Raw genomic sequence first — 22682 nt, forward strand, 5'->3', positions numbered from 1 at the left:
AGGGGGGCGAAAGAGAGAGTAAATCGCGCTGTTCTCATTAGATTATACGGGACTTTTTGCGACGATTTCTTTGCTGCCAACCAGCTGGCAGCAAAGAAATTGTCGATTTTTTTTCATTTTTGCCATTTTGGGATGCTTGAGGCCTTCTTTCACTGTGACTGCGACCTTTTGTAGCTTTCTGATCGATACTCACTCAAGGACCTAATCAGAGTGTTGAAATTGCCCAGGATGACAGGGAGAAATAGCAACATAGTGATACTTGATTTCGCGTCGTTATTTCGACCCTGGAATCAAGAAGTTTGACTGCTGATCCTGTTTGGGAGCGAGTCTTTGGCTCAGTTGGTCCTGGAGAGCAAAGATCAACGGGAAATCAGAATTTGTTGATTTCGCCTTCTGTTTTTCACCGGAAACTGGCCACCTCAGGGCGTTTCCGCTGAACAGGGCAGCGAAGCTTTGGTATGCCTATCGTCCAGTCTCGTTCAGCTGCGTCCTTTGGAGACTTTATAACGGCAATAAAGCTCATCTTCTTGGTTACGTAGCGTGGATTTTGTAGCGCGGGTTCTTGCGTAGACGAACGGAAGCGACGTTCAGTGATTGTGAACTGATGAGAGAAGGTTGAGGAAGAGGGAAGGAAGAAAGAAAGAAGGGAGAGGGAAGGAATGAAGGAAGAGGGAAGAAAGGGAAGAGGGGTCTGGTCGGAGAGACAGGATGAACATGATAGATGGAGTGGAGCCCACATGCTCTCGCACTTACCAACATCTGACTGTGATCTCGCACAGTACAGTGTAGGACTACAGTAGTCTCACTATTTCTTGAAATTTGCACCAAAAGGGAATAAGCATTAGAAATCATTGATCGGCCAAAAGCTAGAATGGCTGGATCATGCCGTTTTCCTGGTCTTGATTCCAAATACTGTGGCAGCCGGCCATTCGAAAGTGAGTCATTTTTGCAAAGTCAATCCTCTTGGGCTGGAGGGCAAGGTTTAACTCAAAGAGGCGTCTCACCCAAGGATCTGACCGTCGCAGGGTGATTTCTGCTCCTCAAACGGGGTAGGATAAAGGAAGAGTACTGTACTGTAGACTGAGGGAAGGGGACAGGACAGGACAGGACGCACTGAATGGATGGGTGAAGTGGAGCCCTGGATTCTCGCACTGACCACTTTTCGCTCCCCTTGTCCTCTGACATGTGCTTGCACAAGACTGTACTGTACGAACAGGACGGTCACACCCCTCTCAGGCGTCAGCATTGTCTCCTACCAACCCACTCCCTCTCTCGACCTCGCCTTCACTCACCATGGGCCTTTGAGACACTCCTTCTTACAGTAAGGCAGAAGCTGGTACTGTACAGTACAGTACATTGGCCGGCCGTATTTTCGTCTTGTACACTGAATCTTGTCTGAGTCGGTGTCTCTCCGTCGTAGTCTGACATGGAGAATCTTGGAATGAAAAATTCATGCTAAACATTCGTCTGACATTGCCGGTAGAAGGTCGGCACGCCGATGATGCACCAGCTACGACAGTAGTGTCACAACGTTCTCTTGTAAAGCAGATCGACTCTGGATGAGACCCCCATACGAGGAGAGGCAGCACCAATGCTGCACACCAGGAAGGATGAGTTCTGGTTCATGGCGGTTGGCGACGTCCATGTCAAATGCGGTCTATTCCTACCGTTGTAAGAGCTAAGTGACTCGATCTTGAATCGTGATGTGCGTGCAGGTCTTGAATGCCTGCGGAGGTCCTCAAATCCACAAAATCCCAGGTACCGACAATCTCGAGTCGGACAGGCAATAATCACCCACGACAGTATTCATGCATCGATGATATGTCCGCCGGCGCTTTTGAACCGCCTTGTTTGTAGACTATGAAGTATGTCATCCCCGAGTTGCATCGTGTTGAGTTTGGTAGTGGCTCTGCTCTTAATCGCGGTAGCGACTGAACATCAAATAGGCATGTATAGATAGAACATGGGTGGCATTTTCCACATCTTAACAGCTTCATCTGCGTCACTGTCAATGAACTCAACCTTATCAGCCAGCGCACATTCTCTTGTGTGGCCATTGCCGACCAGTCTGCACCGCACCGTCCAAGCGATCGGGTTTTGTCTCTTGTTCTCTCTCTAGGTGTATGGGCGGATAATGTCGAGGGAGTCTTGTGAGGGAAGGCATCAGGTGGACAAGGAGGAGCCATTTTAGACGGAAAAGGACGACGCGATGCAGCGGTCAGGGTCGTCGTACAGAGGGTACAAGCGAGGAGAAGAAGAAGCAGGCATGACGTAGGGAAGGCGCAGGTTCCACGGCCGAAAACGTTGAGGCGCCTGGAGACAAGTTTGACAGGGTCGCGGTTTGCTGTTCTCGGTGAGGGAGGTGACTGTCGTGGGCAAAAGCCATTAAAGAGAAGTGGGGTGGGAATTGGTGACGATGAGATTTGCTGGCCACTTGTCAGCGGTATTGACTGGATCTAGTGTGTTCAACAGAGGAAGGCGTTTCGTTTTATGCCAATACTCCAATCTGCGAAATCGACAGATAGATTCAAACACTGAGGGTCTCAATGGATGGAACGGTTGTCGGTCTCTTAACTTCCTCTCGCGCTCCAGAAAGCACACTTTGTCTTTCAAGCGGCAGAAGTGGGAGATAAGATGAGGGCGACAAGACTCGTTAAGAACTCGTCAAGATGACCGCCGGAGGTTGATAGTGTAAACAAAATGGCCTTGTCAAAAAATAGCACGCACACACGTCATCGGCCAGTCTTTGAACCTCTGAGGGATGGGCTCTCGAAAGTGAACTACCTGTTCAAATGAAGTCGGCGCATGTAGTTCAAAAATTGTGTCGCGACACGCATGCGAAAAGCAAAACGGGATTGAAGTGGTCGTGATTGACGGCGCAGCCTGTCCTTAGCCTAGATGAATAAGCGCCCTCGGCAGGTCGCATGTGACACCGAACCTAGCCTACTTGATTGGATGACAGTGCTACTCGCCTCAGCCTGCGCTCTTTCCTGTGCCAACGGACCCGAAGGCTTCGACTCTTCAAGAGACCGACATGACACTGTGCTGATTGATGTGAGAGCGCTTGCTCTCCTCTGTAACACATGGGATCACCCGATACAGAGGCCACGAACGTGCAGAGTCACGAACAGGCCAATCTGCACGGTAAGAGCTTCGAACGAGTGGGAACGCAGGATCAATGGATCATTGACATTTTCTAGACAAACGACACGCCGTGCAGAGCGACGACGGCGACCGTCCTCACAAGATTCGCCGCTTATCTGACCTTCGACACGCCTCTCCAGATTCCTTTGTGGAAGACCTCACTCCTGAGATCCCTCTTTCGAAGCTGCACCGTCAACTTCCATCTCCGTCTGCCACAAAAACCGACGACGTGAGTGGATGCAATGAAGGTCTCTACAGGAGGAAAGATGCTGACAAGGTGACGCAGTTACATCGCGAATCGTCTCCTGCCAACTCTCCCGTACCAGAACGAAAGACAAGGTCGCCGGATAGGCATACCGAGCGCCCATCCGCAAAGAGAGCCTGCTCGCCTTTACAACCATCGGACACCGGTGCTTTTGTGGAGAAGTGGTTATCAAGCGTTCCACCTAGCGAGGAATGCGATATCCAAGACGACATGAGTCTGCCACCCTCGAAAAGATCTCGGTCCTCGGATTCGTTAAGCCGCCGTCCTTCGCAATCCGGTGACGGCACGGAATCCACGGTTTCAGCAGACAAGAAATACTCGGCGTACAAAGATGTGAACTACCCGGTGGTCTTGGAGACGAAAGGCAGTTTTATGCGGCCCTCTGATGCTGGTCTCGTGAAAGGAGACAAGACATTGTGCGAGAAGCTTCTCTCCACGCACCAACCGCGTCCCGATCATTCGTTATTTGATGACCGGTTCGACAAATTTCAGACCCTGATTCGAGGCCGATCCGAAGCTCGAGTCTATCTCGATCTGCATCCCCTCCTCGTCCCATCGGTTGAGAACCTGTCCATCAGTGGTCGAGAAGAATTTCGCGGTCTGATCGAAGGTCACAATGACCCCTGGGTCAAAGGAATTTCGTTCTATGGACCCCGACCGCAGCCGGACCGTACATACGGATTCAAATGGTCCAACTTTACCGAAATTCAGCGCCGGAAGCTCCGCATCGAACCTTTGGAGAAGTCATACTACACGGCGCGCGAGGACATCTATTTTCCCTTCCTGACTAGCGAGGTGAAGTGTGGGAAGCAGGGGCTTGACTTAGCAGATCTACCGAATGCTCATAGCATGACCGTTGCCCTGAGGGGAATTGTGGACGTCTTTCGCAGGGCCAACTGTGCCTCGGAGGTGCACAGGAGGGCATTGGGATATTCCATTTCACATGACGACCGGAGCGTGCGCATCTATGCTCATTATCCTGAGGTGCAGGGTGAGAACACGTTGTACTATCGCGAGACAATCAAAGAACTCAACGTTGGAGACAAATCGGGCGAATACAGATGGATCAGTTACCAGTTTACTCTCAACGTTTGCCAAATCTTTGCTCCGGCTCTGCTCAAGCGACTCACCGCCGTGATTGATGAGCTGCCTGATCCGCTTACAAGGACACTCGAACCGGCCAACATCGACGACCTCAGCGTACAAAGCTCGCAGGATGACAGCAGTGCGCCCGAATCCCAGGATGAAGGGTTCCGCAAACCGCAGCGAGGGAGGGGCTTGAATGCCGAGTTTCGAACCATGATTCAGAACCTGCAACGGCAGCTGGAGCAACAGCGGAAAGATTTTGAGCAACAACGGAAAGACTCCGAACAACAACGAAAGGATGCAAAGGATCGAGAGACCATGTTGGTGACTCAGCTAGAACAGCAACGAAAAGACTCTGAGCAACAACGAAAAGACTCTGAGCAACAACGAAAAGAGCTTGTGCAATTGCTCAAACAGCAGAGTGACCAGCTCAAACACCAGAGTGAACAGATCACAGAGCTTTTGCACAAGCAGTGATGCATCTCAAGTCTTTCCAGTCGTCATGTCCTCCACTGCTCAACATGGAACCCAAGGGTTCCCGCCAACCATGGGGGTCAAATTTCTACCACCACAGCCTGCTTCTGATCTGGTCAAAATGAAAAGTGTCAACCGGGAGTCAATTCCAAGATCACCTCGATTGAGCCTAGAATTTCACTTGACCGACGGAAGGACGACGAGGGTCTAAGAAGCAAGAAAAATTGCACTACGCATCCGCTCTCTGGCGCGTACATGTATCTGTTGCTTGGGGCCCGACCAACTATCGCGTTTACCCTGGCCACCTGAAGTTAGTATTCTCGGTCGGCTGCAAAAGCGTAATAAGGCAACCTTGCACCATCTCTACCGATGTCTCAAAGTCACACCTGTTTTTTGCATTACACATCGAAGGCGCCCATTGATTGGATACAATGGACTTCAGATACTGACGGGCACATAGCCCCTTCGTCATAATTATGCCGATATGTGGTGGCATCCTTCGTGCAGCACCAGGAGCATGCGTCATTGGGGCCGCTGGTCGCTGATTCGCCAGGCACGACACACTCAGGGGTCGACAATCCTGGGAAGTGAATTGTAAAGGCGCCCGACCAGGCTTGTGGAGAAGCTGTACATCTACTAAACTGTCGAGGTATAAGAGGCGCTCTGCCCCTGCTATTTTCGTCCCTCTCTATATGTCCAACTTCATAATCGCACCGCCATTCTCTGACGAGCGCAAAATGCAGCCTATTCCCAACATCAATCATTTTCTCAACGACGATGACTGCGACGTCCAGATCGAATACGGTTCGGATGTAGATGGTGCTTTTGACGTCAGGAGGAGGTTCTCCTCAATATTAACGCAGGCGCGGCAATTGAAGACAATATTGCTGGCTAGACAAGCTGAATTGGATCCCTACATCGCTTGACATGGACGACAGCTGCCGAACCTTCGAGGCATCGCCGAAACTACTCAAAAAAAGCTTCGGCAACAAACCCGCAAATTGTGGCAGTGTAAGGACGAGAACAGGTTGCTACGCATGCGGAATCGAGTTCTGAGTAATCATTCAGAAGCTGCGCGCAAAGTAATTCGAAAAGGATGATCACCTACGGTGCAAGCGAAGCTTTGAAGCGGCTGATTTTGGCGATATCTACCTGGGGCCCAGTGGTGAGTGAGATCTGGGACGTCTTGAGGATGATGGTAACGTGACGGATATTATCTCGCTGGCTAGCCACAGTGTGTAGAAACACTCGACCAGGATCCGGTATGTCGTCAGGATTGCTCCGCAGGAGTCACAACACAACTAGAGTCTAGAAGAATTGAAAAAGAGCGGCGAGAGGCAAATGATCAGCTCTTCTTGGAATTATGAAGCATAACCGGCGGGAAAACGAAAAGAGGACAGGGGAGTACATGCTGAGAAGCCTCGTGGCCAATCCGCCTTCGTTCATGCAATGTCACATGTCACCTAGTTGGGCGCTTACGTATTCCCTACGCCCGCGACGCAGATGCCACTGGGGGCCTGACAAATCGAACGTGCACGGCGTACACTACCTACAAAATGTTACTCTAAACCTGGAGCTTCACTACATCATTGCTGAACACCGGACTCTCTCTGCTGGGACTGAGCAAGACTTTGGTGCAATATGGCCGCCACTTCCAACGTTTCATCATCTATGAAGCATGTTGCCGTTACCTATCCAGTCCTCCTCGTCTCCCTCGTCTCGGTTCTGTTAGTGCTCTCACTAGTCTTCAACAAATTCAAACGAGGGCTCAGAAACATCCCGGGACCCCCTTTGGCTGCATATACCGGGCTCTGGCGCTTGTGTGATGTCGCTAAAGGTCAATCCCATGCCACAGCCAGCCAGATCCACGGAAAGTACGGTCCCGTGGTGCGAATCGGTCCCAACCATGTCTCAATCGGTAACCCTGCAATGATACCAATCATTTATGGTATCAAGGAGAGCTTCACAAAAACTGCCTTCTATCCAATTCAGTCCATGTCATGGAAAAAGAGGCCAGTGCTGAACCTTTTCTCCACCCGCGATCCAGAGTATAACCGCATTGAGAAGCGCAAGGTTGGTGCTGCCTATAGCTTTCCCAGCCTACTGCAATCCGAGGCAGCTATCGACTCCTGTATTGACTTTTTCATGGACCGTCTCGGTGACTTCGCTTCGAGAGGCGAGTCTGTCGATCTGGGTGACTGGCTGGAGTATTTTGCCTTTGACATCGTCGGAGAGTTGACCTTTGCCAGCAAGATGGGATTCATGGAACAAGGCAAGGATCTTGATGTAGGTACTTTTCTCCGTCCGCAATTGATCAAATGCTAAGAATACACATGTCAGGCCATGATGGAAGGAAATAAAGGCTTTCTCGCATATGCAGCCGTCTCTGGCCAAATTCCAGCAATACACAAAGCCCTTCTGGGCAATCCGCTGCTAGCCAGGCTCATGCCTTCAATGGAGACTTGGAATCCGGTCCTCCTTTTCACACTCAAGGTCATCAACGGACGAGCTGCCGCTAAACGAGGAGGTCAGCAAACTAAGGCCCCCGTTGAAGCTCATGACATGCTCAGCCGCTGGGAGAAGGTCAAATCGATTGATCCTCTGGAAATGACTTTGAGGGACATGGTCCTCCATGTGAGCACGAACATATTCGCCGGTGTTGATACAACCTCCATCGCTCTCCGTGCTATTGTCTACTATCTCTCTCGGCATCCCAAGTGTATGGATCGACTGGTCACTGAGATCGATACCGCAGATAAAGCAGGGGAGCTCAGCCATCCCATAAAATATAAAGAGGCTACGACGGTTCTCCCCTACTTGGGCGCCGTCATCAAGGAAGCTATGCGTCTCCATCCCTCGGTCGGCATGCTTCTAGAACGCCACGTCCCTGCCGAGGGCCTGTCTATAGAGGGCTACGAAATTCCTGCAGGCACGATCGTGGGAATCAATCCTTGGGTCACGAATCGCTCACCAGCGTTTGGCACAGACCCGGATCGGTTCAATCCGGATCGGTGGCTGACTGCAGATGAGGAACAATTGAAACATATGGACAATCTCTGGGAGTTTACCTTTGGGTCTGGGAGCCGCAAATGCCTTGGCCGCAACATGGCCATGATCGAAATCCACAAGGTCATTCCAGAGCTGCTGAGACAATACCATGTCGAACTCACACACCCAGAGCAGGACTGGTCTGTGTCTAACTACTGGTTTACGTTCCAGAAGGGGTTGATCTGCAACCTGGAGCGCAGGTGACTAGATATACGCTACACCTGAAAATCACAAATTTGGAAGCCAGGAGACTGATAAAGCACGAGGAATGTGTGGAAGGTCTTTGTTCTGATATGGTATATTGCGATGCTTATCTGACGGGTTCTACTGGCACTGTGTGTTTTCATGTACTGGACCTCAAGTCCATCTCGACCCTATCTGAATTGTTTGTAATAACTGTAGGAGCGTATTTTAACAGTCTCAAACATGCCTAGGTAGATTTGCATTGCGATACTATTGGAAAGTAGCGATTGGTAAGATAATCATTCTGATAAGAAGTCATAGTAGCTATTTCTGAGCGCGGAGGAAGAGAATCCGTTAAAAGTTACATGACGAGCAGCGACGACATAGACGCCGAGTTTCATCCTCCTGATTAATGAAGGGACCACAAGGCAAGCAGCACTCCAGTTCCCAGAAGGGTTAACAATCTTCCACTCCTAGGGGCCCCAGCAGCAGAGTTGGCGCTACCTGACGCAGTGTTTGTTGGTGACCCTGTAGATCCTGCCATGGTAGAGGAGCTGGCAGTCCCGATCGCGGTCGATCCTGAACCACCTTGCGATGTCGAATTCTGCCACTTCTCCACCACGAACTGTACTACATCGGTATCGTATGTTAATGGTGCGAGATTGTGTATCGTGTCGTTGTTGCCTGAATCACAGTAGCGATCGCCCCTGCCGCACCATGATCCCATGAGGCCGCTGTACTGGTTACACACAGTGGTATTCTTCCGTGGGAAGACCTTAACAGGAGGTTAGTCAGGGATATTGCCCAAAGCGGTCATTGCAGGATATTGATTGCTTACACCGTCATGAACGCCTGTCCCATGATCGTACGTCGTGTTGGCAATGTGTGTTGGGTCGGCGATGAGGGCGATGGCGATGACTGCAAGTCATGAGCTGCGTTCTCTAGAAAATACTGACATGTAGCTATTGTGACTGCTCACCGTTCTTCTCCACTAGATCTGGTGACAATGGTGCATCACTGTTAAAGTCGCCGCCGGTGCCGCCACAGAGGGCATCTTGGATTACTTGAGCGCCCTGCAGCCGACGTATATTAGCATCTGTTACCTCCTGTATCGAGTCTTGACATGTTGGACGAACCTGTGAGTAGCCAATGAGTGCAATTTTGGAATCCGGGCATGCTGAATGGTACTGGTTCACCTCCTCCACGATAGATTTTGCTCCCGTATTCTCTGACAATTCGTAAGCAGTCAAATTGAGGGCCCCGGTGGCCGTGGGATCGGTTGCCGGGTAGATAACGCCAGCGATAATGGTGCCTTTGATCTGCTGCGCGACCTGAAGAGCAAGTACTCCGGGCGAACCGGTATTGTCAGGGTAGGTTCCTGCCTTTGGTGCGACGGCGGGTTCGCCTGAACCACGGGCACAGAGGATGTACAGGCCTTCGGCACAGGTCGTGTTCGAACTGGCGGCCGTAGCTGTGGCAGCCAAGGCGCCAATTACAGGAACAAAGACTCCGCGCATACTGATGGGGGGGTAAATGTAAAAGAATACTCTTGTTAGTACCACGGTATAGTATGCTGTTTGAATAAATATGATGAGAGCAGTACAATCGTCAAAGCATTAAAGAGCTCTTGGGCAAGTTACTATAAGTAAGAGTGGCTGCAGATCTTCACCAACCTGCTGTTGAAGTTTACAGTAGATCCACATCTGTGTACGTCAGCTTGCTAGTAGAAGAAAAAGCCTACGCCCAGACTATAGCTAGTTCCTCACTCACTGGTGAGCTCTGGTGAGCTCCTGCGTTGCTCAACCGTTCTAATGCTTCATCCAGGCTTCAATTCTCGAAATATTGGCTAAAAGAGGAAAGGCATAAGACGCTAGGCTAGGTGTATCCAGTGTAGCAACCATTCTAGCTCCTTAACCGTGAGTACTGCACCTTCGATGTCGATGAGGTGTTACTGTACGAAGTAGTCAAGATGTACATTTTTAGTACATGTACGAGCTGAGCTCCTTACTGGCTGGGTATTGGAAGACGAGCAAAACAATGTTTCCGTACTAGTAGCCCCATTGGGACAGATTCAGCTAGACTGCGTAGGAATTACAAATAAATCACTTTGAGTAAAGGAGCGCGGGTCCGGGCGTGGAGCAGCAGAGGCTCGTTGAAGGATTTAGGTGATTTGGATAGTGAGATTGAAGGTGCACATGTGTTTCAGAAACGGGCATTGGAAACCAGCTCCTTTACGTGCTTCCTTCGATTGATTAAGGTCACTCCGAAATTCCGCATCGGACCAACTATATGAGATACGGCCGGTCCGCTTGCTCTAACCAGTCGTCCCCGGACACTCCTAACGGTAGACACACAAAAGTCGTCTTCTCATCCTTTTTCCTTGTCTCGGTCAGAATGCTCTACAATCGTAACTTCATCCATGCACTTGTCGCATTGTCTGGAATTACCGCCCCCGTTCTAGCTGGCCATGTGAAAATAGATTTTCGAAAGAGTGGTACATCGACGGCAGTCTCGCGACGAGACGCATTTGCTCTAGCAGTATCTGAATCTCCTGATCGATCGGTGCGTTCTCACGACTCTTGAGGACATACTACTAATCCTTATAGTTATACGCTGTCCACCTCGAGATCGGAACACCTCCTCAACCCTTTGAACTTCAACTTGATACTGGCAGCAGCGACCTTTGGGTTCCCTCGGTTGGAGCAGAAGCATGCCAGAGATCTTCCAGCGGCTGGTACATCATTTTGAATCGTTTCGGGTCCACAAGACTAATGAACGTCAGTCCTGGGGGTGCGTTCAACCCCAATAGCTCTTCTACCTGCAGCATTGATGCCAAAGACTTCGCCATCAGCTATGGGTACGTCGTTTGCGAACTCAGCCATGGAAATTTGAAAATTACTTCGGCACTGTCGGCCTTGTAATCCGTTCTCTCCACACCTTTCAGGTCTGGAATGAAGGCCTACCAACACTACCTCCAAGCCATGTTGATCTGTCTTGCATTTCTAATACACGGCGATAGGGACGGGACTAAAGATTCTGGGTACTACTTTACAGATGTGGTGAAGCTGGGACAGAACACGGTTCAGAATTTCTCAGTGGGACTCGCAACTACAACAGCTGATGGGCCACAAGTCAACAATAGTGGGCAGGGCATACTCGGGGTCTCGTATCGGCAAGACGAAACGGCTGTCGATAACGGGCTACAAACCACTCCCACTATCTATGAAACCATGGTAGATCAAGGGCTGATCGACAGATCTGCGTATAGTCTTTACCTGGACGACGCTGAGATTGGAATAGGCTCGATTCTCTTCGGTGGCATTGATCCCGGCAAATACAAGGGTGAGCTGGTTGTTCTACCGCTACAGCATTTGAATGGAGCCCCCCCTGCATTTTGGGTAGCTCTCACGAACATCTCGTTTAGCGATGGTGAAAACACCTACCCACTGACGGGAGATGGCTTCCGTGGCGACCTTGCGCTCCTCGATAGTGGTACAACGCTTACAAAACTACCGAACGAGGCCTTTAACAACCTTATCCAAGGTTTAGGAGCCGTTTTAGGCGACAGGACGGAAGGGAATGCGGTCGTTCCATGTTCCCTAAGAGATGACGACAAGACAAGCCTTTATTTCCAGCTTGGAGGGGCTGATGGCCCATCGATGGCAGTACCCTTATCAGCTATCATCGATTCGAAAGTTCTTGGGACTGTTGACGGAACAAATTTCTGCCTCCTGAGCGTGGGCCCATCCCTCGAAGGGCAGACGATCTTGGGCGACTCCTTCCTACGTTCCTTCTACGTCGTCTACGATATCACCAACAATCAAGTCGCGATAGCAACCGCAGTCCTCAATTCGACAGGTACCTCCAGTATCACCAACATTCCCACCGGTACGAGCATTCCAGGCGCAACCAGCACGGCGACATTCATGTTACCGACGACCACTCCAAATGTCACTAGCACCATAGCCCCTGTCACATCATATGCTGGACCAAGCTCAGCAACCTTCAGCCTTAGCGCCTTCTCAACTTCAAACATCGCGTCAACCTCGACTACCGCCCGTCCTTCCTCAAACCAAGCCTCATCCCGTAGTACCTCGGGTTATGGAACTTTGTTGGGTTCGCTACTTTGTTTATTCTTAGTAGCATAGGTGGATTCTGCAAGAACAGGTGTACGTAGACTAGTGTCGAGGTTACTACGGCTGTCTTCGAGGTATGTGGTTGTTGTAACCTCTTGTTGTAACCTTTGACATCCCAGATTAAAAGGAAGATAGCACGCTACTGCACTATGTCAGCAAAGATGCATAGGAAGCCCCCGGTTCACCATAATAGGATGAAAGGGACATTTTGGGCTTAAAAGACGTGGTCTAGCAATGTGAGAGGGAGCATGTGGTGCGAATGAGAGCAGAGTGGGTTAACGCATGGAGTTACACCGGGGTAGAACTCTCGCTGCCCTCGACGGAAGGGCCTCGGCAGTTGATCGTAATATCCGCACTATCTGCACTTCGAGTCCCTGAGGTGGTATTCCGCCGCAAAGTTCGCGAGGGGCTGAAAAAAGACCCAACAGGCTTTGGAGCGTCAACTAAAGTGCTACAAAAGGACGAAACAAGCCCCACACAGCTGGATCTCTTCGGCCCGACATTTTTCGTTGTACATCTCAGGCCTCCCAAGAATGACAAATAACCATCCATTGACTACGACTTCGAGCAAGTCGCAAGGATCACGGCGTCTTTGAGTTCTCTGGGGTGTATTGGGTGGTCGCCTGGCTAGCTACATCCTGTGAATGCGAGAGGGCCTCAAAGGAGATTAATATGTTTCGTACCCTCTTGAGATCCGGTGCGCATTGTAAGGACCATCAACCTAAGGGTCATTTTTAAATGGAAGGTCAAATATGCCTCTAAACGTACCAGCAACAATCGCGACCTTCGGAAAGGCGTGGGGTTCAAAACAAGCTGGTCGAAAGGACTTCGAGGCCGTCGGGGCTACACTGGCTCTAGGTTAGCTACTACCAAGTCTATGCTTTGCTAGTTGAATCCGCTAATGCCAGCGTCAGGGTCATTGTCATGGGTGCAAGCAACAATTGGTGGCACATTCAAAATAGTCTCATCCCTGCGAGGCGTGATGAATTGAGCTTCTAGAGGATTCGAGGAGAGTCGTGGTAAATATCCGAGTAATTTGCAGTTCCCAAGTGCTCTAGCCTTCACCCAGCGATACCGTGGTCTGGAGATGCCATTAGTCGGACATTACTCCAAAATCTTGTGTTGGGTTAAGATGTAGAAGAAGGTTAACCACCTGTCTTGCACGCGTACTCTTCGTAACCATCATCCACTTCTAGTTCATCATGGATGATCCGCCTTTGCAAAGTTGAATGCTCAAATAGAATATGATCGCATAGATTCAGGCGATATCTGCCATCGTCGTAGCCTCCGTCAGGGTGTAATCGACGGTATCCTGCTCCAAGTGACGGTTTCCGGTCCAAATCAGCAGATTGTCCAACGAGATCACCAAGCCGTAGCACAGGGTGACGGTCGGGAGAATCCACGGGCTTAGGAAGAATGCACCGAAGACCTTTGATCCTGGTGACACAATCATCGTCGTCAGGAGCGCCAGCCCTGCCCCAACAATGAACCGAACGACAATGCTAATTATTTCATGGCGAGTCTTGTGTGTTTTACCAAAGTAGTACATCACAGATAAGAGCACAAGGGTGCATCCGGCAGCGATGAAAAAGTAGAGGTATACAGTGCCAAACACTGCTCCAATGCTGTTTAGCTTCCCGTTCCCTGTGACTGTGCTTTGAACCTTTTTAACGGGCACTTCAATGTCTAGATTATCAAATATCCATGCGTAAGTGTTGGACACCATCACGTCGACGATATCCAAGGCCTGGGCTAGGGTGCTATTGTCAGAGTTGTCGGTGATGTTCAGGGCCTGAAGCTGGTTGAAATACTGGTCATAGTCCAGCGGTGCCACACGGGTGAAGCGATTGGACACCTGAATGAATGTGTCGTTGAGATTTTGTATGAGCTGCGGCCCATTTCCCGCCTTGTCCATAGAATCTTGAACTTTAGCAGCCGTCCAGTCGGACAGCTCGATCCCAAGTCGGAACAGGATGAATTCAGAGCTTCCTTCGACCGTGAGGAGTATGCTGACGTGCAAAGGAAAGTGCAAGAGACTCCATATCTGTTGGCGGATTGTTCCGAAGCGATCGTGGTCGATCTGATCGAAGTAAAGCATATAAAGGAAGTACTATGGGGGTTCGTTAGTACGAACAGCGCGCGGTGGAAGGCGTCGTGCACGTGGGGACTGGTGACCGGTGACCGCTTACAATGATGAGAACGGCACAAACCACCAGACCGATTGAGCCACCGGTGACGGTTGTAGTTCCTTGCATAACATTCGATAGGGACTTGGTCATCCCGATAATGCCTTCTCCGAGGATAATTAGGGTCAAGAGACCGACTCGTTCCACCAAGCGTGTATGTCTGAAGCTCAAGATCCGCCACCGACTGGATATGGCCAGAATTACGAGTGCTTCGACGACCGACACCACATACCATCCGTCTTGGGCGCGGCCTCCGTGTTGAGGTCCGAAGCCGAAGGTCATCCCGAGAAATATCATCGCTGTCATGAACAAAGTTCCGATCGTGCAAGCCACAGGCGGGATAGTTCGTTGGTAGCTCCTGACAAACCAGAGCACAGTACAATATTGGACAGCCAGGATGAGACGGGAGATCATCATGATAATGCTGAGAGACTTAAAAGCTCGATTGTCCCTCTCAGATTGGTCTGTTTGGAAGATCGGCCCAACGATCGCAAATCCAGTCATCACTCCCAAGTGCAGAGCCTTGCACACTCGAGAAAAGACAGAGTCGATTGAGAATCGGACATCGTAGAGGCTAGTTTGAAACCAAGTGAACCACAGAAGTGTAAAAAACCCCATATAGCTTGCCAGTGAACTGGGTCATCAATAGGATGATTGCTGGTGAATGTCGCTAAGTTTGCGACGAAAAATAGGTCGTAGAAGAGTTCGATACTGGAAGCTTCATGATGGACGCGAAATTTGGGTTCAGCGCCGCTATGAAGGTGTTTTCCCATCTGCGAAGGGAGTTTGATTTGCCTAGGTTGCTGGTTCTCCGCAAGCAGATCAAAGTCAACGGCGTCAGGAGGTACGAGTGATGGGGCGGTGCCATTGTGAGAGCTCAGGACGGCCCTTGGGTTGGACTCTGGGATGCGGTTGACGAATTCAAAGGCTTTTTGTTGTAGTTGTTTCTCCTCCAGTGGAGATTTAAGCCATGGAAGTGTTTGCAGGCGTCCTGGAAGGTGCTCTTCCGTGTATTGACGAGAGAGAAGATGCCGAAGTTTCATGATTAACGACAGCCTGTCCTAAGGAACGTCAGCACGAATGCACATTTAGGAGAGAAGCGCAGAAAAAGCTTCAGCTGGGAAATGATACCCATCGTTAATAAGCTTGGGCATTCGGGGCTCAAGGCACTCTCTACCCATTGTCTCCCGACTCCAGAATCCTCCAAGAATAGCGAAGCCGGCTGCTGATCATTTCCGAACGCCTTACGCGGCCATCGTTCCGGCTTTAAAGTTAATCACGTAATGAAGTAGTAAACGCTGCAAACAAGGGACGTCTGGGCAGCTGCATGCTCAACGTAGCGAAACTGATGCGGCAATCTTCCTGCTCCGTACATACAGACGAGATTGCCCCGATGTAGCAAGTATTTTAGACATTCGGCAAAGGGTTGTGCCAGTTCGACACTGGAACATATCAAAGCATAAATAGTGCGTGCCGGTTTTAGTCTCGTTTGATTGAAGTTTGCTTTGCGCCTCGTAAAATTGAGACATGTTGTCGTAGACCTGCCTGTTGGATGCCACCTACTTGCTCAGGTCACGGATAATTGTCTTGTATAAACAGTATATGGTCGTGATGGGTGCGGGTGCAGGTCTCCAGGGAAAATAGAGCTTCTAGTAGATACTGAAGAACTGTGGATATCTTGCCAGAAACGATTGGCACAAAAGGCATGATTCTTGCTAACTCCGACAAAGCGTTCCAGGGCCCTACCATCTTACAGGGAGTCTTCCATTCCGTTCCTTGCACCAGTTGGAGACTGCACAAACTCCCGGGCCTCCTTGACTCGAGAGGGGGCCATTTGTCATTCGTGCGCAGATCAGGCCTCATGGAGTATAAGTAGTGAGACTCGCTCCGTTGGGGGTGAAAAGCTTGTTCGGTTTAAGCGGAGAACGTCCCCTGTCCTTGTTCCCGCCCCCAAAAGCTGAACTCTGCTTTCAGCCGGCCCTACTCGTCTCTAGATAAGCCTCTTGGGATATAGGGCGAATCAGATCACGCGGCCAAACATGTAAGAGCAAAAGTGGAAGCACTCAATTCGTGTCACTGTTTCGCGCCATAAGGCCATTTCCGACTGGCCTGCTGTTGGAGCGCTACCAATTATTGCTCTGCTGGTGGCGTCTTGCTTGTGGTCTCATGCTTGTCCACATCTGGCCATTAACCTGAGAATTGAAATTTGGCTGAAACGCTAGAGCAGCTGAGGGTTGCAACAGCGGATACTGTGCATATCAAAAAGTATAGCCCTCTTTCTGGAGCACAACCTGCACACCTCCCGATCAGAAGCTGTACACGACCAGTTGTCATGCTACTATTTTGGAAATTGGCCGCGTCCTTGTTGTCATAGAGTCACTAGAAGCCATGTTCTTGGACGGGCGTCAATTTATGTCAACAATGAGCTCTGCCACGCGGCCTCGAACGTTACAGAGGTGCCTGACGGGCCAATGAAGTCCAAGGTTCTTTACATAACGGCAGTATGCTCACACGGCGACAAGGGGGCAAACCATCTTGAGAGCAAGATCCATTCTGCGGTTGCAGACTAGCCTACGCAGCGTGGGATCGATTGGATGTGAAGAGGCAGGTTGAGAAAGGCGAGCTGTATTTCTTCATTCCCTTACCCAAGGCCCTCTATGGCTCGAAGACATTCCATATCCACAAGGCGTCGTCGGAAGTAATCACCCGAATTGGGCTTGCCATGAGTGCAGTGTAGATCCCGGGAGCCGGCTCACGCTGTGGTAACGGCATCTTGCCGGCCGAAACACCTTGCGTCCTAAATCCTTGTCAGTTGATCTGGTACCCGAGCGGCATTCGCAAATATTCTCACTCTCCTTCCAGAGTTCGGACCTTCATGAACCACAGCATTTATTCCCCTCGGATTTTTCCGGCCTGTGCTATAAATCGCTTTGTCTCTGACTTCCTCGATCTTGTCAAATATCTCACGATGGCTTCCTATCTCATTACCGGATGTTCTCGAGGACTAGGTCTGAAGCTGGTGCAGAAACTGTTGGAAAAGCCGTCGTCCTCTGTTGAAACAATATTTGCAACGGCACGTAGTGAGCAACCATCACAACTACTTCAAGATGTTATCAGTGTTGATCCTAGTCGCGTCAAATATGTTCGGCTTGACGTAGAGGACCCAGCAAGTATCGAATTGGCCCTCGCGCAAGTCCAGTCAGAAAGTCAGCCAGCTCTTTGGGCCAGTCGGACCCTACAGCTGCCGGTCGTCTTCTTTCGCGTCGGTGACCATGCGACCGTTGCAATTCCTTCGTCCTCCGGCTGCTGGCTCAGCTGTTCAAGGTAACAGCGATATCTTTGGCACTGCTGCTGAAAGCATTCCTGGAAGTATTCCCAGTCTGACGCCTCCCCCAAGCAGCTCTGCGTATCGAAACCAGGATATTCGCCCTGAGACGTCGATCTCAACTTTCACGACCACTGGAATACCTATTGGCTATGAGGGGATGGACGACGTTTTACGGGAGGGCACAGGAGAAAACCTGGCCATGGACCGGGACATAGACACTGCCCTGGCGGACGATTATTTGCTGCAAATGATGGAAGACACTCTCCCCGTGTTCGGCATCTGGGAAGGCACATAAAGCGACCATTCACGGCTTTCCACCCACTCATGAACAGACTCGGCCTTGTACTCTCTCTTTATGCAATGTGAATGTCTTGTACTCTCTCTTTACGCAGTGTGAATGCCATACCAATGTATCAAATTGATGTATTGCTGCAGACATAAATCGGAACCCTCATTCCCTGCTCGCCCCTGCTACTATCGCCGTCTTTGCGACATGCTAGACGCATCCCTCCTCATTTTCGCAAGTTTCTCCGCGATATGCGCCAAAGTGTCGTTCTTCCCGATCTTCTTGAAGCCATGGGTTGTTAGGAACGGATGACGGAGACGCACTATTGCTTCCCAGCGTTGCAATGACTTCCGAGCAGCCAAGATAATTCAGCTCCGGAGATTATTTGGGGCCCGGAAGCCCCAGAAGAGGAGGTGTGGGGCTGCGATTCACCTGCATCGGAACATCCGTGCCCAGAACGCCATCTCTTGCACTGAGAAAGTCCTTCCCACACACCAAATTTACATTCGCGAGCTCCGCATCGGAAATGTTGTAGAGGGCGCTTGGGCGGAGAGATTAGTGTAAGGCAACAAGAGATGGGGTTGCGGGTCGCGGTGGACCGACTGACCGTCGTCGTTGAACGACATAGGCCTCTTCCTGTGGATATAAGCCTTTCGAGGTTGTTCTATCAATCTACGGAAGTAAAAGTCCTCCACTGGCAAATTCCTGAGTCGGCGGATTGATATAAATATCTTACCTCCAAGTCAGGAATACTTCATCAGTAAGATCCTTCTGTACCTCTCAAGACATGGGGCCTTCTCCCTCGACAAATGGAGTTCACTCTGATCCAACACCGTCTCAGGCGCAGTCGTCGTGGGTTCCAGTCAACGAACAACCAGCTTTTAAGCCGCGGAGACTGAAATTGATTTGCATTGGCGCAGGCTTTTCCGGCCTTCTGCTCGCCTACAAACACAAATACGAGAAGGGCTTGAAGGAATTCATCGATCCAACCATATACGAGAAGAATCACGATGTCGGAGGGACGTGGCTAGAGAACCGATACCCTGGCGCGGCGTGCGATGTAAGTTCATCTCGGTACTACACATCTCATTCGGGATGCGACAATAACACGTCAATTCTAGGTTCCCGCCCACATTTATACTTTTCCATTTGAACCCAACCCAGATTGGAGTTCCTTCTACGCCGAAGGCCCGGAGATTTGGGAATATATCAAACGGACGACAGTCAGGTACAAATTGGACGAGCCAGTACAGTTCAACTCTAAGGTGATTAAAGCGCTTGGGATCAGCCCTCCGGCAAGTGGAAGTTAAAGATTGAGAGACAAGGCGAGGCTATTGAGAACGAGTGCGACATCCTTGTCAATGGCTCCGGCATCCTCAACAAGTGGCAGTGGCCGAAGATCGCCGGCATCGACACATATCAAGGCAAACTAATCCACAGCGCTCATTGGGACCAAAATTTAGACTGGAAGGGCAAACGAGTCGCGATCATCGGCAACGGATCGTCGGCCATACAGATCCTACCTCGGATGCAGAAGGACGCAGCTCATATCACCACTTATATCCGTAGCCCGACGTGGGTTACCAGCAATTTCCTCTCCCATTTGACTAAAGCTGGCGGTAACTTTCAATACGAAGAAGAGGAAAAGCGCAAGTTTCGCGAAAATCCCGAAGAGTTTCTCGAGTACCGAAAGCTTCTCGAGCATCATCTCAACATGTTCTTCGTTACTCTGCTCAAGGACTCGCCTCAACAGGCCGAAGCGTACAAGATTTTCAAGCAGCAAATGGAACAGAGGCTGGAAAATGACGAGCTCCTTTGCTCCAGACTCATCCCGAGCTGGCATGTAGGTTGCCGGCGATCACCCCGGGAGAAGGGTACCTCGAAGCTCTCCGCAAGAACAACGTGGAGATCATCTTCGATGAACTCGAAACCTTCACCACTAGCGGAATCAAGACCAAGGCCAACGAGCAAGTCTTTGACATCGTCATCTGCGCGACGGGCTTCGACGTCAGCTTTTCTCCCTACTGGGAGCTGACCGGAGTCGACGGTATCTCTCTCGCAGACCAGTGGAAGGACACACCGGAGTCATACCTCGGTATCTGCGCCGCCAACATGCCCAACTATTTCATCTTCAACGGCCCCAACTGCCCCGTGAGCCATGGAAGCCTCTTGGCGGTGATGGACTCGATTGCCGACTACATTCTCAATTGGTGCAAGAAGATCGCCACCCAAGACATCAAGTGAGATTCCTTGCCATCGCAACGTTCGACATCACCTGCTAACCTGTGGTCTGATTTAGATCCGTCCTCGTCAAGCCAGACGTCGTCATGGAGTATAATGCGTACAGTCAGGAATTCCTCAAACGGACCGTGTGGACGAGTGGCTGTCGGTCCTGGTACAAAAACGGCAAAGACGAGGGGAGGGTCACGGCCATGTATCCCGGGAGTGTCCTGCACTACAAGGAAATGTTGGAGAGCTTCCGCACAGAAGACTTCAACTACGAGTACGGGAGCCCCAATCGTTTCCGATTCATGGGTAATGGTTTTACCGTTCACGAGACGAATGGCGGGGATCTTGGGTACTATCTTAAACATCAATCTTCAGCTTAGTCAAAAAACACCACACCAAGCTCAGAAACAAAATTTTCGAAAATGCGTAGATTTCTCGATCTTTCTAGCAGACCAACGTTATATTAGGCTATTATCATGATTAACGCGTCTAAAACGTGTAATTTCGTAGCAATAGCGCCGAGGTAGCCGTCGGGGATTCCGTAGGTGAGCGATGTCTATTGACCTTGTTGAAGACTCAGTTAAGATGCCCTCCGATGTGGGATGACAGGGAGAAGGATTAGTCATTTCTTGGTCATCATTGTAAATACATTTTCGGAATCTCCCTCTGAGAGTGTGTATATATATGTGCAGGACGAAGCCATGATTGTGAAGATAATAATAACGAGTTAATGAAGAAAAATCAGGAGCCCGAGCATAATCTCATATCCTTAACAGATCTTCAGTCGACAACATAAAGAATCGGTTCCTGGATGACGAGTACTACGCTACCAAAGACTACAATATCTCCGACATTGAGGTTCCCATGGCAACTGGGGTGGCATCTTATTGCACCTCTGCGGCAACGTTGAAGGCTGGATGAACGCTAACTCCAAGTATACGTATCTACGGTTTGTCACTGGTCGACATGACTTACCCTCCTACACCAAAGAATGCGCAGATATGCAACGTAACTTCCTCGATACCCCCCTTAAAGGAAATGATCCTTTAGGCTGTTCAGGGGAGAACAATCTACGGTATGACACAAGGTCCAGATGGGAGATGTTGGGTACAATAACGCGGCCTGCCGAGACTGCTTGCCTAACGAAATACGACACTCAATGGTCTATCCTTAGTACAAAATACACTAAATACTACTTAACTTTATCCCAGGGTCTGCAAGACAAACCAAGTTAAGAAGAAGGCAAGCTCTCTTACGATGCTCTCGGAGATCTAAAGAACTAGCAACTAGCCTAATTCATCAGCGTGCCTTTCGCAGAAGAAACCGAGTTCGCAAGTCATGTCGTGGCACATCTAAACGTGCCCGCCACTGCTGGTGAAGAATCGATAATAAAGTCAAGCGATATCGACCTCTTCTTGACTATCCGACGCTTAAATGCCGAGAGTAAGAAGATTCTCTATATCGGCACATTCGGGGACCCGGTCCCAATCAGCAAGGGATGTCTTCGGGTCGGTCTGCGAAAGGTCAACGGAAAGAGTCTCAGACATCAAAATCCATGGCACCCACACGGAGAGGATCTGTCCACTGATTACTCTCCACTGGTCCCTGGCGAGGTGTACCATGTGGATGTCGAGATCTGGCCGACAAACGTGGTCATGTCGCCCGGTGATCGTCTCTCTTGACCTCGGGTGACACCCAAGGTGCTGGATTGCTCGAGCACAATTCAAAGGACGACAGGAGTGAGGAGATGTTTGCCGGGAACAACCATGTTCACTTTGGGAAAGACTGTGAGAATTGGTTGTTGATGCCTTTGGTTCTGACGAAGAAGAATGCATGAGAAGTCCAAAAGTGAGATACTATCTAGATGATATCTACCAAGAGTGTAGTGAATATAGATTTGGTTTGATTTGGTTTGACCAAAGAAGTACCGTACATCGTGAAGACTGTTTCTGTGCTACAGGCTGTCTGGTGACCATCTCGGACCAAGTTACCATTCTTCTCCAACTTGATATCTCATGATTTGATCATTCCATCTCCCAGCCGTTGCACACCACAATCCATTGATATTCTAAATTTAATTGTGATTGGTTTTCCAGTGCTGAATTCCTCTTTTTTTAACATTCACTCACCCCCAATAGCCACACTCCCCTAAACATGATCACCACGACACGACGGCACTCTCGACGGCGTCGTGCCCCGCGGCTCGATCAGACACTCGATGCGTCCGACTTAATTCTCGATAAGGCGGCATCCTCCTCCCATCCCGAAGGCTATTCTCTGTCTCCGTCTGCATTTCTTCTCGTGTCAGGCTCTCTCG

The 22682-nt window shown here is 50.1% G+C and overlaps 7 protein-coding genes across 8 annotated transcripts; 5 read left to right on the plus strand and 2 right to left on the minus strand.

Moving 5' to 3' along the window:
* Positions 1-14: 14 nt before the first annotated feature.
* PV06_11483 (uncharacterized protein) lies at positions 15-2846 on the minus strand. Its single transcript, XM_016413168.1, has one exon. It carries the CDS (start codon positions 2184-2186, stop codon positions 1791-1793), a length of 396 nt encoding a protein of 131 aa, XP_016256451.1. The 5' UTR covers positions 2187-2846; the 3' UTR covers positions 15-1790.
* Positions 2847-2992: 146 nt separating this feature from the next.
* PV06_11484 lies at positions 2993-4972 on the plus strand (the record flags this gene model as incomplete). 2 transcript variants are annotated; one of them, XM_016413170.1, is made up of 3 exons in its annotated part: positions 2993-3144; positions 3201-3373; positions 3431-4972. In XM_016413170.1, exons 1-3 carry the CDS (start codon positions 3084-3086, stop codon positions 4970-4972), a joined length of 1776 nt encoding a protein of 591 aa, XP_016256453.1. In that variant the 5' UTR covers positions 2993-3083. The 2 variants fall into 2 exon arrangements, with proteins under 2 accessions (XP_016256453.1, XP_016256452.1); XM_016413169.1 differs by having other exon boundaries at positions 3201-4972.
* Positions 4973-6610: 1638 nt separating this feature from the next.
* PV06_11485 (uncharacterized protein) lies at positions 6611-8221 on the plus strand (the record flags this gene model as incomplete). Its single annotated transcript, XM_016413171.1, has 2 exons — positions 6611-7255; positions 7310-8221. 2 exons carry the CDS (start codon positions 6611-6613, stop codon positions 8219-8221), a joined length of 1557 nt encoding a protein of 518 aa, XP_016256454.1.
* Positions 8222-8609: 388 nt separating this feature from the next.
* Positions 8610-9717, minus strand: PV06_11486 (uncharacterized protein; the record flags this gene model as incomplete). Its single annotated transcript, XM_016413172.1, has 4 exons — positions 8610-8975; positions 9039-9118; positions 9180-9273; positions 9337-9717. The coding sequence occupies 4 exons, from the start codon at positions 9715-9717 to the stop codon at positions 8610-8612; spliced, it is 921 nt and encodes a 306-aa protein (XP_016256455.1).
* An 877-nt stretch (positions 9718-10594) lies between these two features.
* On the plus strand, positions 10595-12492 carry PV06_11487 (uncharacterized protein; the record flags this gene model as incomplete). The annotated part of the gene is made up of 3 exons (XM_016413173.1): positions 10595-10762; positions 10807-11057; positions 11220-12492. 3 exons carry the CDS (start codon positions 10595-10597, stop codon positions 12346-12348), a joined length of 1548 nt encoding a protein of 515 aa, XP_016256456.1. The 3' UTR covers positions 12349-12492.
* Positions 12493-17490: 4998 nt separating this feature from the next.
* PV06_11488 (uncharacterized protein) lies at positions 17491-18145 on the plus strand (the record flags this gene model as incomplete). Its single annotated transcript, XM_016413174.1, has 2 exons — positions 17491-17788; positions 17847-18145. The coding sequence occupies 2 exons, from the start codon at positions 17491-17493 to the stop codon at positions 18143-18145; spliced, it is 597 nt and encodes a 198-aa protein (XP_016256457.1).
* Positions 18146-21105: 2960 nt separating this feature from the next.
* PV06_11489 (uncharacterized protein) lies at positions 21106-22214 on the plus strand. Its single transcript, XM_016413175.1, has one exon. The coding sequence runs from the start codon at positions 21283-21285 to the stop codon at positions 21598-21600; it is 318 nt and encodes a 105-aa protein (XP_016256458.1). The 5' UTR covers positions 21106-21282; the 3' UTR covers positions 21601-22214.
* The last annotated feature ends 468 nt before the right edge of the window (positions 22215-22682 follow it).

This window comes from Exophiala oligosperma (assembly GCF_000835515.1).
Source record: "Exophiala oligosperma strain CBS 72588 unplaced genomic scaffold supercont1.35, whole genome shotgun sequence".
Taxonomy (NCBI): Eukaryota; Fungi; Ascomycota; class Eurotiomycetes; order Chaetothyriales; family Herpotrichiellaceae; genus Exophiala; species Exophiala oligosperma.

Excerpts from the sequence above, each read along its gene's own strand:
- PV06_11483 (XM_016413168.1), bottom strand. The coding sequence starts at position 2,186 with ATGGCTCCTCCTTGTCCACCTGATGCCTTCCCTCACAAGACTCCCTCG.
- PV06_11489 (XM_016413175.1), top strand. The coding sequence starts at position 21,283 with ATGAACGCTAACTCCAAGTATACGTATCTACGGTTTGTCACTGGTCGA.